The 18,109-nt window shown below is 38.3% G+C and overlaps 1 protein-coding gene across 1 annotated transcript in view; it reads right to left on the reverse strand.

The window, feature by feature from the left end:
- Positions 1-18,109, reverse strand: part of LOC124796467 (dnaJ homolog subfamily C member 7) — a 94,615-nt gene that overhangs the window by 75,750 nt on the left and 756 nt on the right. The window contains exon 2 of the mRNA XM_047260693.1: positions 3,738-3,826. Coding sequence (XP_047116649.1) covers positions 3,738-3,826 — 89 coding nt within the window. The remainder of the gene's footprint in view (positions 1-3,737; positions 3,827-18,109) is intronic.

Here is an 18,109-nt window from a genome sequence, read left to right on the forward strand (position 1 = left end):
ATTTCCTAATCATATTCCCTCAGCATCACCCGATTTAATTTGGCTACATTCCATTATCCTCGTTTTGCTTTTGTTGATGTTCCTCTTATATCCTCCTTTCAAGACACTGTCCATTGCGTTCAGCTGCTCTTCCAGGTCCTTTGCTGTCTGACAGAATTACAATGTCATCCGCGAACCTCCTAGTTTTTATTTCTTCTCCATGGATTTTAATACCTACTCCGAATTTTTCTTTTGTTTCCTTTACTGCTTGCTCAATATACAGATTGAATAACACCAGGGAGAGGCTACAACCCTGTCTCACTCCCTTCCCAACCACTGCTTCCCTTTCATGTCCCTCGACTCTTATAACTGCCATCTGGTTTCTGTACAAATTGTAAATAGCCTTTCGCTCCCTGTATTTCACCCCTGCCACCCTCAGAATTTGAAAGAGAGTATCCCAGTCAACATTGTCTAAAGCTTTCTCCAAGTCTACAAATGCTACAAATGAAGGTTTGCCTTTTCTTAATCTAGCTTCTAAAATAAGTCGTAGGGTCAATATTGCCTCACGTGTTCCCATATTTCTACGGAATCCAAACTGATCGTCCCCGAGGTCAGCTTCTACCAGTTTTTCCATTCCTCTGTAAAGAGTTCGCGTTAGTATTTTGCAGCCGTGACTACTTAAACTGATAGTTTGGTAATTTTCACATCTGTCAACACCTGCTTTCTTTGGGATTGGAATTATTATCTTCTTCTTGAAGTCTGAGGGTATTTCCCCTGTCTCATACATTTTGCTCACCAGATGGTAGAGTTTTGTCAGGACTGGCTCTCCCAAGGTTGTCAGTAGTTCTAATGGAATGTTGTCTACTCCCAGGGCCTTGTTTCAACTTAGGTCTTTCAGTGCTCTATCAAACTCTTCACGCATTATGATATCTCCCATTTCATCTTCATCTACATTCTCCTCCCTTTCTATAACATTGCCCTCAAGTAGATCGCCATTGTATAGTCCCTCTATATACTCTTTCCACCTTTCTGCTTTCCCTTCTTTGCTTAGAACTGGGTTTCCATCTGAGCTCTTGATATTCTTACAAGTGGTTCTCTTTTCTCCAAAGGTCTCTCTAATTTTCCTGTAGGCAGTATCTATCTTACCCCTAGTGAGATAAGCATCTACATCCTTACATTCGTCCTCTAGCCATGCCTGCTTAGCCATTTTGCACTTCCTGTCGATCTCATTTTTGAGACATTTGTATTCCTTTTTGCCTGCTTCATTTACTGCATTTTTATATTTTCTCCTTTGATCAATCCAGATATTTTATGAAGGGGTTAAAGTGTCCTGCTCTGTATACACTTACTATCAAGGGAACAAATAAATATAAATTTGTGATGTAAAAGCAGTACCAGTCAATTTGAAGAAATAATGGGTCTGGGTAACACACTGGTTCCCAATGGCAAGAGACTATTACCTTCTAAACCAACAGAGATCATGCACAATGCTACAGTTAAATTTGTCACCACAACGAAGATTTAGTAGTAAGACATAATAAGTACTACAGAACAAAAATCAGTACCAAAAATGTCTATGTAAGACATAGTGAAGGAAATGTGGACCACACAATATGAGCAATTCAGATGTTCTGCTCTACAGACATTATCTAGTTAAGAGTTTGCCATTGGTTAACTCAATTAGACAAGACAAATTGCCAATACCTATAATACACAGGGCTGTACCGACAGCATGGCAAGATAGGCTCAAAGCAACAATGCACACACAAAGGGAGGGTGGGGGGAGCACAAAATCTGACTAGAGAGAAAACCAAGAAAGAAAGACAATTTAAAAGTGCACCAGGAGATATATAGAAGTTCTCCCACCCCTGATGTTCTTTTGCCTTCAAGAAGCAGCCTTCACCGTGGCCTGTGACTGTAAATGCACGCTCTTGCCACAGTGTAATTTCTCGAGCATCTTTTGTCCAAGTAACTTCATGTATAAACGAGTACTACCACACACAAATCTGTCAATAACATGGTTTATAAGGCAGCAGTGAGATTGTTTTGCATATCTGCCATCATTTGACTTGTTGCTTCTACTTCACTACTGTAGCAAATGTTATCAAGTGGGTGTTTAAGCAAACACACAGTTTGATCAAAGGCTCCCAATTATTAACAATTACTGCTGACTGAGGACTCTAGCACAATATAACTGTGGAAAAGGCAATGAAAAAAGGCGAAGGACTTTCGTTGCTACCAAGTAATGGTTGTACAATCTGCAATGTAACAAAAATTTTCCACATACAAACTTTCTGACACTGATTACTAATATTAATATTAAGGGCATTGTTAGTCACTGAGCCTACAGAAAGCTATACTCTGCTTAACTGGCAATAAGCTGAACCCTTGTGTAAACAAACTACTGTGCCATTACTAACGCATCTGGTGTCTTAAAACCACTGGAAGTAGGCCTCCCTTATGTACGAGAGGTTTTTTGTTACTCTAGTGCGAAGAAACTGACACATGCTAAAGCACTGAAAGTTAAATTTTTTTGCTAATCACTGTGCTAAACATTTAACCCATGTAACAAATCACATAACAGAAATTTTCATTGTGACTACCCATACAGATGTGTCATTCCGATGCATACAGGCCTACCCAGCTGTACAAAAAACTGTAGAACAGTAGTTTTGCGTTGGATACACACAGATTTGGCAGTTCCGACAGGGATGCAAGGTCACCTCAGTATGGCTCTGACCCTATAATGCACCGAACTGCAGTGCATAGTACAGCCCTTGGAAACTAACGGAATGCATCATTTTATTTTACATTGTTCGGAATGAGGAAAAAGCAATGGAAGAAAATAAGCCCACTTACAATGAAGCTAATCACATAATCTCTTTAGACAAATATAAAAAATAATGTTGTCTCTTTTTTGTAAAGTTGCAAGATCACTTTCACACCTACCGAAATTTTAATCATTAATGACATGCAATTTCTGGAGAAAATGAGTTTTTATGAATATAACTTTGGTTGTCTGTCCAAGAACCATTTTGCAATGCTGTAGGATTTTTCAGCTAAATATAAGGGAAAAAATGTCACATATAAAGACAGATGAATACAAACAATGTGTGTTTAAAGAGGACACTCCAGTATTTGCCTGAAGTGATCTCAGAAGAAGTACGGAATACCAAGATCACCTTCCAGAATCCAAGGCCAGTGTCGTAACAAGTGCGTAACCTCATTTGGTTAATGAGAAATTGATCATAAGTGGGAGGGGGTGCAAAGAGCTGACAAAGGAAAAAGTTGGAAGATACATTTGTGTACAGTTCAAATTACACCACCTTTTTCCTACTTCCTTTTCACTTGTCCCTCTGCTTCCACTTACTTTTCACGGTCTCTATCTCTCTTTTAATAAAAGTTAAAAGTTTGAGGTACTCTCTCACGTCTGCATAATACTGACAAATGGTTCAAATGGCTCTGAGCACTGTGGGACTTAACATCCCAGGTCATCAGTCCCCTAAAACTTAGAAGTACTTAAACCTAACTAACCTAAGGACATCACACACATCCATGCCTGAGGCAGGATTCGAACCTGCAACCGCAGCGGTCGCGCGATTCCAGACTGAAGCGCCTAGAACCGCTCGGCCACCAGCAGACAGCCTGTCAAATGGTTTCCCCTTCTAGTGAAAGAGGGTTTTTTTAACTCATGTGTATAATTTGTAACTTTCTTATATAGTTTCCCTTCCAGAAATAAATGATAAATTTGGACTCACCTATTGCTTCTGTATAGTATGGAATGGCTTGTATGTACTTTTTTGTTTTGTATAATTGATTGCCTGTTTCCTTTTTGATCTCTGCCAACCTGGAAAAGAATAATAATGTGGAGCATAAAAATTTTACAATATGTGTAGATAAAATTTATAGCTGAAAATTGTTACAGGCTAATCTAACCATATTCTGAAGTGGTGTGGTACAAGAAGTTTGCATATCAAGACACTGCAAGGTCTACGAAAGGGGGGTTAGGCATATTCTTTGAATGCCCTCAATAAAATGTTGTATGCCTGAATCTACAGAATAAAATATACTGATGACACTATGGGTCTATAAAACTATTGTGTTGGTGGGAAACTACAATGCATTATTAAATATAGATGTACATGGCCATACCACAGAAAAAAGAATAACTATATATGTTAACTATGAACCTAAGGAACCTTTAAATGCCAATTTAACACCAATTATGGTGTGGTCTTTTCGTGTGAAGATCATAAAAGAAGTGCATGAACATAAATAAATTAATATTTCAACTTTTCCACATTGTATTAGACAACATTTGGTGAATTAATATGAAATCTGCATACTGAAAGAAATATACTACATATGGAAATGCATTCTGTACTGGACTTACTACAAGCTTCAATGGAAGAACGTAACTGCTGCTGTTCTGTTTCAAGAACCAGTGGACATACGAAAGCATAAAGTACACCAGAGAAGTGAAGTGAACTGTTGAGTGAACTGATTGTGTGCAGTTTCATACAGAACTTGCCACGGGGAGCAAAAAAGACAAGATAAATCCAAATTTATACTCCGTAAGTAACTTTATGGGTATGGTGGAATGTACTTAATGTTGCACTCTTACTTCTGCCTTTTCCTGTTCCAGTTGAAAGAGGCAGCAGGGAAACATGGTTGAAAAGCCCAAATAAGAGCTCAAATATCTCTAATATTACCTTCATGATCATTTGAGGAGATATATGTAAGAGAAAATACGTTTTATGATTTTTCTAGGCATGTACACATCTAACAGTGCCTCACAGTGTGGTGCACAACAATCCTCTTGGACTTGAATGAATATCTTCATGACCCTTACACACTTGCTAAATGAACCCATTACAGTTTGTTGCTCCTCTTCTTTTCCTCTATCAATTGTATCTGATATAAATCATAGACTTAGGTGGAAAACAATATGGAAGTTTGTACAAAGTCAGTGATCACAGTTGGCAAGGCTGTGTCCCATGCAATAAGAACTCTTTTATATGTATTTCACACATGCATTTTTAAAAATGGCATTTATTATCTACACACTGAGCTGGTTGTGATCTCCTGCACAAGTATTAGACGCCTATTTGTTACATCATTACACAGTTTATGTCCATCATTTACTGTTGCTTTCTTTTGGGTTGTAGTTCAGTATTTTCTCGGGTAGTATTTTGTCTTCCAGTTTATTCACACATTACTTCTGCTGTTCCCTACACTCAGTTACTTCCTCATTAACGGCAAATAAATTCCACTCATACTAAGCATCTGCATTCTCCATTACATCTCTCACTATCCTCAAGCATCTCCTCTCTGTTGCTTATATTTTCCTGTCATTTTTTCTTTCTATTTTTCCCAGTCACCCTAGTCTCCTAACTTTTCAAGTATTGTAATTAAGTTCTCTGTTTATTGTTCCACATATCACTTGAAATTCATACAGCTTTTCATCTATATCAGTATAATAATCATAAATCATATCACAGTCCAGATATTTATAATGAGACATTCTTTCAAATGGCTTTAAGCACTATGGGACTTAACATCTTAGGTCACCAGTCCCCTAGAACTACTTAAACCTAACTAACCTAAGGACATCACACACATCCATGCCCAAGGCAGGATTCGAACCTGTGACCATAGCAGCAGTGCAGTTCCGCACTGAGGCACCAAGAACCGCTCGGCCACAGTGGCTGGCTGACATTCTTTCCATTAATCTGTTGGTACTTAGAATTTTTGACAACACTGGTTATTTATCTTGAAACACTATAATTTATGTAATGAAATTTTAAGAGTGCATTCTGTACATACTTGGTTTAGCCAATTTATGCTGACGAAGTTTTTTCACTTTTTGGTATTATTACTTGATTGTCTGCAAATAGCAAATCACTTAGATTAGTGTGTTTATCTAAATCAATACCTGGATATTTTCTGATTTCCAAAATTCCTGGATATTTTCTGATTTCCAACTGAAAGGACACTGTCAATACAAATGTTAAAAAGACTGGTTGAAAGTGAACACCCATCTCAGTCTGATTAATTTTTTATCTCATTTGTTCTTTTCTCTCCTGTATTTTATTATCTCTCTTGTCTTACAATGTAAACTTTCTGATTGTCCTTTTGTGGCATAGTGGGTAGCCACTATCATTCACTATTACCCGTAATTTGGTTGGATCAATTCAATTGAGATGTTTTAAAAATTAATAAAAACAATGTTGGTTTTGAGTTTAAATTCTTTTTGTTGTTCTATGAGCAATTTTATTGTAAAAATGTTGTCACCACATGAATGAAATTCCCTAAATGCACTTCAGCGATCTTTGAGAAGTGTCTCAGCTTGAACTGTTATTCTATTGTTCAACTCCAAGTAGATTTTGAACACAGTATTCAACAGACTAATGCCTATGTAGTTCCAAAATCTGCTTCTATTGCCCTTTTTGAACAGATGTAACTCACCTGTATTCCAAAGGCTTGGTATTTTGCACAACTGCCAGCAAATATTGATAAGATGTAATAATCTGAGATGAAAGGAAGTTCCCATGAATTTGATTAATTTTGTATTTATTCAATCTGTTTTTGCAGCTTTCCTCCTCCTCTTGTGTGTATTTTGTGGTTCATCCACATTCTTCACAGAAACACAAAATTCACAATGTCTACACCATAACTCTTGTTACCATCTAATCCATTGATCTTTAATTACATCAAGTTTTGCTCTCTCTGCTTCTGACTGGTATTCAAACTATTATAGAGTTATTGACTATCACTGCAATATTAACTGTTCTCTTTCATATTTCTGAACCCCCACCCCCCTCAAAATCTCAAATGTGCAGTGTGATGATAGAAAAGTCATACCCTTTTTTAGATGATTTAGACAGTGTACTCTGCTACATAATGAAGTAGAAACAATATGTAACTGTAGTTGGGGGAGACTTTAATTCAAGTTTTGATGTAACATGTAACAAACCCAGTGTAAATAAGTTACTGAATATGTTAAGGCAGCACAACTTCCATCATGTAAATTCAGAACCAATAAGACAAACTGTGCTTGGATAATGCTTTTGTCAACTGTGCTCATGATATGTATTCCACCAAGGTAAGGGAATTTGTTTTCTCAGACCACTCCATATTAAAGTAGGGTTAAGACATTTTATAAAAGGGGATGAGAGCAAGACTGCACAAAAGTTAACAAAATCCAATACCTTAATATTAACAAAACACAATCTCAGAAAACTAACACCAACTGAGCATAACAAATTGGGACAGATTATTTCAAAACTGTGATTCCAGAGCCCAAACAGTTTATGAAACATTCCACAATTACTTAAAAGGTACTTTAAAAGCCCATCTTGTTCAAAAGAAATATCATAAAACAAGAAGGGATAAACTGTGGTACACCAAAGAACTGGAGAATCTAAAAAAATAAGCTGCTGCTGTTGAGGCACCTTGGCAAAGTAAATAATTCTAATGAAATTAAGGATCTCGAAAAAACCACTAAGAAACTATATAAGAAAGAGTTACAATTGGTGAAACAAAGATGCAACACAAATCTCATAAAAGAAATAGTAAAAACCAATGCAAAACAGCCTGGTCAGTAATTAATACTGTTAAAGGTGAAGTCAGAAACTTTGACTAGACAGTCCCAATACTAGCAGATACATTGAACAAATATTTTGTAAGCTGTGCTGATGATATCAAAAAGTTGATCAGTAAACCCAATGTAACATATATTGATTATCGTAAGAGTGCAAACCTAAATCATAACATGGCCAGATCATCACTGAAACACTTTAAAGAGGTACACCAACATGAAGTTCTTAAAATAGTCAAAGAAATAAATTCATACAGTACAGATATTTTTAATATGTCAATCTATTGAAAGAAATCATACATTACATTGCAGCACCATTAACATATTCTATAAACCTGCATCTCATAGAAGGGGTTTTTCCTGATCCTCTCAAACTATCCAAGATGACTCCAGTCTTTAAGAAGGGTATCAAATCAGATCCTGCAAACTACAGACCAATTTCACTAATTCCAGTACTAGGAAAAGTCTTTGAAGGCATAATATATCAGCAGATGTATGAGTACCTAGGACTAAATGATATGTTAAGTGCATCACAGTCTGGTTACAGAAAAGGAAGGCCAGCTATACTTGCCATAGAGTTCTTAGTCAGAGACATTTTAGCAGCATTCGAGGACCTTATATGATCTGAGCAAAGCCTTTGACTGTGTTGACTACTCACTTTTGCTCTCTAAACTTGAGTACTACAGAATATGTGATAAAAGTTTAAAACTCATCAAATCATACCTCAATAAAAGGAAACAGGTGGTGAGTTCAGGAAGTCATCTGTCAAACACACTTGAGGTTCAACACAGAGTGCCAAAGGGATCTAAACTGGGACCACTTCTCTTCCTTGAACACATAAATGACTTACCAGGAAATAGAGATGTAAAGATGTATATGTCTGCAGATGATACAACTTTTCTATCTGCAAACCATAAGTATTTGATAATCTTGTAAGTGGTATGAAATTGGCAAAAGAAAATGCAACATCATGGTATAATGCAAATGGTCTACTATCAAATGAGGAAAAGACTCAGAATATGTGGTTCAGTCTATCAAAGACTACAAAAATAGAAAAACAAAAGGCAAAGTTTTTAGGTATCATACTCGACAACATGGAACTCGCATGTTGATCACATAGTGGTTAGGTTGTCAAGAGTTATATATTTGTTGAAGAGACTTGTGTGTGTTGTGACGTTTGAGTATGTAATGACAGCGTACTTTGCCTTTTTTCAATCTGTTTTAATGTATGGGTTAATACTATGGGGAAACAGCAGAAAAATTAATGAAATTATGGTGATCCAGCAGAAAGCAATCAGAGTAATGGCTAAGGTAGATAATAGGACACATTGTAAACCATTGTTCATTAAATATATAATTTTAACAGTTATTAACTTACACACTCTTTACAGCATTAACTACATACTTGCTGAACTACCTAATTTAAGTGTAACAAATCAACTATACAAGAACCTGTACTTCTCTGCTGTTGCCACAAAAAGATTAGCTAAAACTAACAATAGTCATAAGTATATGTCCATTAAAATATATAACAAATTGTCTAAGAATGCATCAATCAAGCCTGACAAATTATTTAAAGAAAATGTACATAACTTCTTTATCCATTCTATTCCTTAGTAGAATTTTTAGAAATGTCCAATATCAACTTAAATATGAAAATAATTATTTTGTAAAATTAATAGGTAAAGTGAACTGACGAAGTCTATTGCATGTAATAATGCTGAATGACCAATAAAGAATCTGAATGTTCCCTCTATCTCCATCCCAAAAAACTGGCAATTTCACTGTTTCGCTTTCAAACACTTTCTTTTTATTTAGTCTGTTAGTAGCATTAAAAAAGGCTTTTAGAAGAGCAATTATGGATAAATAAATGACACCTCAAAATGTTAATGAAAAACTGACAAAATCTAGCTGAATCAGCAATGAATTATAAGGGTTTCACTGGATGTGACCCCCTACAAGAGTTCAGGATGGCCAAGTGGCGAGTCAGTGGTGACGACCTGTTTCATGCCCAAAGTGTCAATGAGACAACATCCAATTAACATCCATTTATTGACAAGAGTTTTACAGCTATTCAGTCTACTCTTCAGCACGGTTTGGTAGCAGTCTTGCCACATCTACATTGCAGGAAAGTGCCGATTGGCACATCAGTGCCTACCACGGAATCTGCAGTCTAGACCAGGGGGCTGTCCCATTGTACAACTGGTAAGATGGTGCCTACACAAGCACTGCCATGGAGCGGTGGCACTATGCGCCCTACACCCAAATCAAACAGCTTGCAGTCAGTCAGATCCATTCTTCGTTCACAGGAGATCTGATCTGTACTCTCTTCAGTCAGTCACCACTATGACTGGCAGGAATGGGAGCTCACAGAGTTGCAGCCCCCCCCACACACACACACACACTTTTCAGATTCACTTAAAACACTTCACAAAGGATAGGCACCAAGCACTTTGGGGTCTCCCAGCCAATAATGCCACATGACTATTTTTGAAACAATAAAGGTTGAATGCATGCGAAGTGTAGCACAACTGCATGCTATTTTTTAATGCTGAAGTTCTAGAGCTGCTACATAATTACTCTTATTCAGCAAAAGTAAATAGCGGCAACTTAATAACAGATGGGTTAATTGAAGAAACAAATTATAATATCCTTAAAATTAACAACAGGATCAATGAATAAACTCTATCACCAATTGGATGTTGGTTGGGAATACAGTCAAATTCCAATTATTTACTGTTTCAAACTCAGCAAAAGATTACTTTACAGTGTTTGACTGATGTCATAAAAAGCGAAAGGAACTATCTGAGGAATTTGTGGTTAATTTGCAATTCATGAGAAAAAAAGGAGATTGAAAATGAGTTAATTTTTATATTTTGAGACAGGGAGGGAATCAAGAATTACATCACTCTACAAGTTGTTTAACATGGCAAGAAAATCAGGATTGGCTTTCCGGTGATGAATGACTGTCATCAGAGATGAATAGAAGTTGAGTTGGGTGTTTGATGTAATGGAACATTTGCAAGCTGATGGCTACAATGTACATACAAAGAAACTCCGGCAATGATGTGCACACCCGATGAACAAGCTGACAGGCTAAATTTTAAATCTGGCCAAGAAATTCTTGAAGAGAAGGATAAATTTTGTTATCTCTGAAGTAGACTACATACAGGAAGAAGCAAGGTGTGTGCAAAGTAAAAGGAATTTCTTTGAAAAAATATCTGCTAGCATCCAATAATATAGACCTTGAGGCCAGGAAAGAATTCGTGAAAAGTTAGGCTGAGAGCTCTGTATGGGTGAAGACATGGACAATGAGAAAGACAAAAATGAAATAGTTATTATTAAATTAAACTGCAATAAAGCTTTTACACTTCCGTGGCAACATACATTTTCAGTTACATGGATTACACTTTCACTAAAGGAATGCCCTGCTTTCAGGCTGACACACACACACACACACACACACACACACACACACACACACTTTGATTGTCCTCGCACTGCAGCTCTATAGGCATAAAGGGTTAAGTACGGAGGAAAGGGTGAGGAGAGAAAGGAGGCAGAGCATGAGCTGCAGCATTCATTTCAATATGCTTAATTTTATTCATGGAAATTTTATTGTAAATTCTCTTCATTCTGAAATTATCTGAAATTATATATACAGGGGGTCCATAAAGCCCCTTTACAACTTCAAAATTTTATTATAGCGGCAGTTGTTGAAATATTTTAACAAAATTTCTTTTATTGTAATTACTATTTACTAAAGTTTTTATATATACTAAAATTTTGTGTTTCAGATACTCTGTTGATGGAAGGAACTGAATCTCTATAAAATGGCAACTCCTCAAGAGAAGACACAATGTGTGTCCTGGTTTATTGAGACAAAATCGGACGTTCAGACTCAACAAAACTTCAGAATGAAGTACGGAAGAGATCCACCATCGCACCCTGCGGTCCGTGCATGGCACAAAAAATTTATGGAGACAGGGACAGTATTGGATAAGAGGAGGAGCGGGCGACCAAAAACATTCGAGGAAAACATTGATCGCGTTTTAAATGTCTTCGCTCATTCACCTACGAAGCCCATCCACACTGCTGCCAGACAGTTGCAACTACCACATTGAACTGTGCATACGGTCCTCCACAAGAACTTACAGTTGTATGCTTACAAAGCGCAACTGTTACAGACACTTGAGCCAAATGACAAGCCAAAACGGACAGAGTCTCCACTCAACATGCTGGAAAGCCTTTTGGAGGATGAAGCACTCCTCAAGTGAGTTTGTTTCAGTGACAAGGCCACTTTTCATGTTTCTGGGATATTAAACAGACACAGTGTAAGAATCTGGGAATCTGAACACCCCCACATTAGTAGGGAGCTTCACTGGGATAGTCCAAAAGTGAGTGTGTGGTGTGGAATCATGTGCAACCGAATAATTGGTCCATTTTTCTTCAATGAATCAACAATTACTGTAGATGTTTACCTTGACATTCTGACTGTGTAGCAACACAATTGATTGACTTACAACCAACTATCATTTTCTAGCAAGACGGTGCAACACCACATTGGGGACTGCACGTTCACTGGTTCCTCAATGAAACATTTCCAGGCAGATGGATTGGGAGGAATGGGCCAATTCCTTGGCCACTGCATTCATTCACCAGATATCACTCCGTTGGATTTTTTTTTTATGGAGGTATGTAAAAGATATCATGTAGCAGACACAGATACGGACATTGCTGACTTGAAGCAGCAAAGGACTCATAATGCCATTGCCACCACTGATAACACTACACTACAGCGAACTTGGCAAGAAATCGAGTACAGTCTTTATGTGCTTCGTGCAACTAAAGGTGCCCATATAGAGGTCTATTAAACAGTATCAAAAAAACTTTTTATAAACACTGATTGCAATAAAAGAAATGTTAAAATATTTCAACAACTGCCATTGTAATATAATTTTGAAGTTGTAAAGGGACTTTATGGACACCCTGTTTATATCTGTAATTAGCATCATGAGTTATGACAACAGAGATATGTTGCTGCAGCCAATCCATGTCCAACTGCTTGTTTTAAAATGTATTATTCAGTTATCAGTCATCTGGATGACCTAGATAAGTGTGTTTTGAATACTGGCCACAACTACTGAAACTGCTGTTGTATTTCATTGAAGAATATCAGACATGCTGATTCAGTACTTTAGCTTCCAAACACATTTAGACTGCAATGTCAAATTATGACAATGAAACAAAGGTAAAAGATGAATCTGGTTGCAAGGGCAATGAGCCAGTGGAAGCATCCAATTTCAACTGTCTGTTTTGACCCATGACACAATGGTGTTGTGGTATGTAATGCCACTACGGTATGTAGTTTTTGAGTTGGTTGTGTTTGTAGACATTGTGTAGTTGTATCTGAAGATGTCTTCTGGTGGTGGATGTGGACGTGTTGAGTTCAATGGGTGGTATTGGGTTCATCTGAGTTCTGGTTGTCATCACGCAAAGTGGTTTTGAGTTTAGGTACTTGGTGCGATAACAAGGGTTCTCGAAGCGTTTTCAATGAGTTAAGAGTTTTTGTTTGTTTGTATATTTGGCATTTTTGTTAGGTATGATTAGTCTGGTGCTTGTTGTGCAGAAAGAAGTCTAAATTTTTGTCATTGCTTATTTATTAGGAATGGATATGACAGTGAAGTTCATGAGTGTATTACTACATTCTGAGATAGGTGGTGATACGATGTCTGCCATACAGTTGCTGTAGATGTTCAGTCTTATTGCTGAAGATGGTATGCTGGTTGTGTTTTAACTGATGTAGTGAGTATGGGGTATTTGAATTTCTGAGTTGTTGGGGGTTTTGGATGCATTTTTCATAGTTATATAGTTTATTGGTAACAACAGCTGCAGTTAAGCTATGTAAGTTAAGGGATATGGTTTAATCATTAAAATCCCAGATGATAATAGGTGGACAGCATATCTGCAGTGATGTGCAATCCCTTTTTTCAGTGTGCTGAAGCTCATACTACAGCCTTCACAGACAGGTACTATCCCTAAAACCTCATCTCTCCCCCATTCCTCTACATTTAACTTTATTTTAACACTAGTCCATGCATTGCAACAGCCATAAATGAGGCTATCAGTACTATAGTGGCCTAACCCACAGCACGCTGGTTTGTGGGAATGGCCATTGGAAGATACTGACATTTGCAGAATTGATATGTACGGTAGTGATTGAGGCGTATAGCAATGATTGTGGTATACATAACGTGCTATGGCGTCCAGTAATTGGCTATACATGGAGTGAACTGTAACAGTGTTTTTAGACCTTTTTTTGTGTGGGTTAGGCCACTATAGTTTCGGCACACTTGGCCATAATACACGAAACGTGTGGGATAGGCCACTATTGCTTTACACACTGTAGTCAAACATTGGGCAAGATACACATGAGGTGTTAATGTTCATCTTTCGTTTCATCATTTACAGGAATGGTGTCACTACACGGGTGTGCAGATGTCTTCAAGTTACAGTAATAACCATGGTACACCAGGGGTACGAATTGCGGCAAGGTCATTAAATCAGTCTTTTTCAATCCACTAATAGCATTTCCATTGGGATATAGTATGTCCAGAGGCTCAATTACTTTCGACCCTCGTTTAGCAAAACTGACATCAGCAAACAGGACATCTGGCTCATTGGAGTACTTATAAAACATGATATGGGGGAGGATGCTTTATACTGAAGCCACTGAATATGGAGCCATTGAACCCTGGTATTTTGTGTCGACATTTTACGGTTATGTATGTTTCTCTCTAAACGTACTGTGGCTATGAAATCATTCCTTGTCATTGGTATAGTGGCGAAGGGTGGTTGTTTTCGTGAAGTGATGATGACATTCATCCAGTCAGAGGGTGTGTATATGTTTGGGTGAAATTTCCTGTTCTTCGTGATGATACCGAATTCCTGGTCACATGGTAGGTATGAATTCCGACTCATTAGGAATTTATGGTGGATTACTTTCGGTGTGAAGTCTGCATGCAGAACCATGAATTGACACAGTAAGGCCATTTTTATATTCTGATTTTGTCCGCCACATTGATCTGAGCAGATAATCAGTCATTTTGTTTGGATGTTATATTTAATGTAATGCATGAGAGACAATCCAATTTCTTGTGGTTCTCGGGATGCTTTGCCCTCACTCCATACATAGATGGTAGCTTTCTTGGTACACAGATCGTGTATTCCAAGGCAGTATGTCCACAATTGCCGCTTGTAGTAACAGATACCTGTCACTAAGTACCGGTGTCGGTATAGTCCTCATCAAATCAAAGGCAATCGTGGTCGCATCACTGTCTTGATGCCTCCCTTCTGCTGGATCGCAATGCATTCCCGTCCGCACGCTCTCGGCCTTTCGTTGATGTAACTCTCTTTCACGTTCCCATTTCCCCTTCTCTTCCACAGTATCGGCTGCAGCATGTTTGATGTTACAGAGGTCACATTTATGGCAGGAATCACTTACAGGAGAATGAAAGAAGAGATTAAATCTTGTATTAAATACCTGACCAAACATGTAGTATGAGATTGGATCATCATGCTCATCTTTATATAAATGGTATAACTTCCCCATGCTCAGGTCTGGTGACAAATTCTTCCGATCCACTGTTTCATTCATTCGTGCATAATGGCTCTGTTATTCTGGAAACCATTTTATGAAGCTCTCTACAGCAACAGCCTTCGCTATTGGTGTTTTGTTTTTAGCAAGGCATGCGCCTCGCTTATCGATGGGTGGGGTCTGGTGCTGCAATTTGTGCAAAAGAACCCTTGTAATCCTACCCTCTGATACCTGCAAAATGTTCTTAAAGAACATTTTGCACACCTTCACATCCACTCCCTCTTCATTCTGGAAATGGTATAGGCATGTTGTTACTCATCGCAACTCTGTAATATCAGAAGAATATGTGTGTGCCATAGGGACTACCTTCACCATAGCAAAAGTGTGTGCCGACTGCAATTCGAAACTACTTAATGCATAGAATGAGTCAAACAGATGTTGCTGGTGTTCAGGTGAAAAATATTGACCACATTCCCTCTGACATGTGCATGCTCCGAGGGTGGGGCAATTCTTTGGCACTTCATTTCCCTTCACGCTAATGTATTCTTCCCCTTTTGATCACTTTCCTCTTTGATTGTACCGCACGCACAGGGAAATATGGAAGCATCCGATCCCGCCCGTCTGCTTTGACCCATGATGTTACAAATATGGCGGAAACGACCGTAAACCACGATTCCAATATGGCGCATACAAAGTCGGTACGTACACATTATGAGAACGAAAATAAATCTAAAAACAAACACACACACACACACACACTTTCCACAAAAAGTGTAATGACACTAATGGGACAAGCGCGGGAAATGGGGTGTTTTTGGGTGGGGGCAAACTAAATATAAACGAATTTATACACCCACCCCCATACAAACCACACAAGACGACGAAAAAAACCATCATCACAAAACTCCACAAATACCACTAAACACAATATCACCTTGAATCGGACACTTCCCTTGACCTATATAGCTCAACAGCAGCTCCCGATCCCATAAGTTAGGATCAAACACTTCCCTTGGCCTATATAGCTCAAAAACATCTCTCGATACCAATATCAACATACACAGCCACACATTGGGATCGAACACTTCCCTTGACCTGCGCACTGTTAATTTTCTCCGTCATATCCATTCGTGAACATAAACAACAACAGATTAATTTTACTAAAATTACCACACGATGTACAGCGAACAACACTAAATTAACCTTCACACAAAATCGTTAACTCACTGAAATGAATTACACTACAAACACAGCCGACACTCAAACAATTCTGGATACACTCACAAACCTAACTCCGTGCCGTCATGACGTCACACACGACAACACCCTTACGTCGCAGGTCAAAGCAGACGTGTGGGATCGGACGCTTTTGTCGACCCACGCACAGGTGTGCATCCCAGACTCATTTTCTTCCTCACTGCAGTGTAATTATGGTACCAGTGCTACGATCCCCTCCGATACGTCCTCGATTGACATAGTGGGTGTGGTATCCTTTCATGCATTGGGCAGATTGGGCTCTGCTAAGATGACACGTAACTCATCCGCTGTACCACTTACATGCTGGCTGAATCGGCTAGGTGCACATTCCACGTCTAAGGCATCGGTCGTAGTGTCCAATTCGAATAGGTCTGAAATGGAAATGTTCCTTATCCGCACCGGTGTCCATATAAAATCGTACGAGTCCAACAAGGGAATATAACACTATCCCTATGTTGCAATGTGGCTTTGACATTGTCACCGGGGCTACTGCACATGTTGTTTCTTAGTACACACACACTAACGACCGTTCAGCGGTATAAGTCACTATTGCACTGCGTTTCGTATGGCACTGCATGGTGCATAAACAACATCTGACACTACCACATTGTCCATGATATCCAAATACACGTCTGGTGTAATGGTAGAGTGTTAAGTGATGTTCTGTGTGAATATCTCATTTTTTCCAAAAATGTGGGTTAGGCCACTATTGCATTGACAGCCTGAAATATGGTTTCTAATCTGTGATTATAACTCTTTGAAGCATGTTGTTAAAGGGTACTGACAAAGAACAGATGGATTAATCAATTGAGAAATGAAGGCCTGGAGTCAATACTTAATGCCTAATAAAGACTATAATGAGAAAGAGACCAAATGAGGCAAAAAAAAGTATCAAATGAGTGAAGTGCTGAAAGAAAGCATAAGCATTCCTCAAATACAGTTAACAGCTGCAGCTCTAACACTTCTTCTGGTTAAGTTTCATGCTGTCTCTTTATATCGAAATATTTGGTGTGTGTGTGTGTGTGTGTGTGTGTGTGTGTGTGTGTGTGTGTGTGTGTGTGTGTGTGTGTGCGCGCGCACACACAAACTATAGGTAATTTACTAATTGTGACATTTTCACAACACTTAGAAGCTGGTAAAACATGTCTTGGATAAAGTGCAAAGGTGAGGATTATGGAACGGGCATTAACAACTAGTGAGTAAGGTAAGAAACTATTTAGGTGCAGTAAGTTAAAAACAGGTGTGAAAACTGTTTTATGAAACCTATTTTGTTAGAAAACAATGTTTCAGATAACTCTTGAGTATTCTTAATGCAATGTCAATGTATTTTGCCAACATTTGAAACTGTTCAGGCTATCCATAATACTTACAACCATACTGATGACAGCATTGGGGGGGGGGGGGGGGGGGGGGGGGGGGGGGGGGGGGGATGGAAGGGAACAAAACTGACAACTATTCCCTCATTTTTATAATTGGTGAGTACACTGTTAATAAATCAGACTCTCAATTTTATGAGAAGTACTGAACACTCACAAATATTCTTTCATACCGCCCACATCCGCCCTATGGAACGAACACCTGATCAAATAACACGCTTATACATCACACCACAGCAATGTTTTTTCTTCCAATAGTATTTCTTTGTCTATCATCATGCAAGGTACAGAATTTAAAAA

Source organism: Schistocerca piceifrons, chromosome 4, assembly GCF_021461385.2.
Source record: "Schistocerca piceifrons isolate TAMUIC-IGC-003096 chromosome 4, iqSchPice1.1, whole genome shotgun sequence".
Taxonomy (NCBI): Eukaryota; Metazoa; Arthropoda; class Insecta; order Orthoptera; family Acrididae; genus Schistocerca; species Schistocerca piceifrons.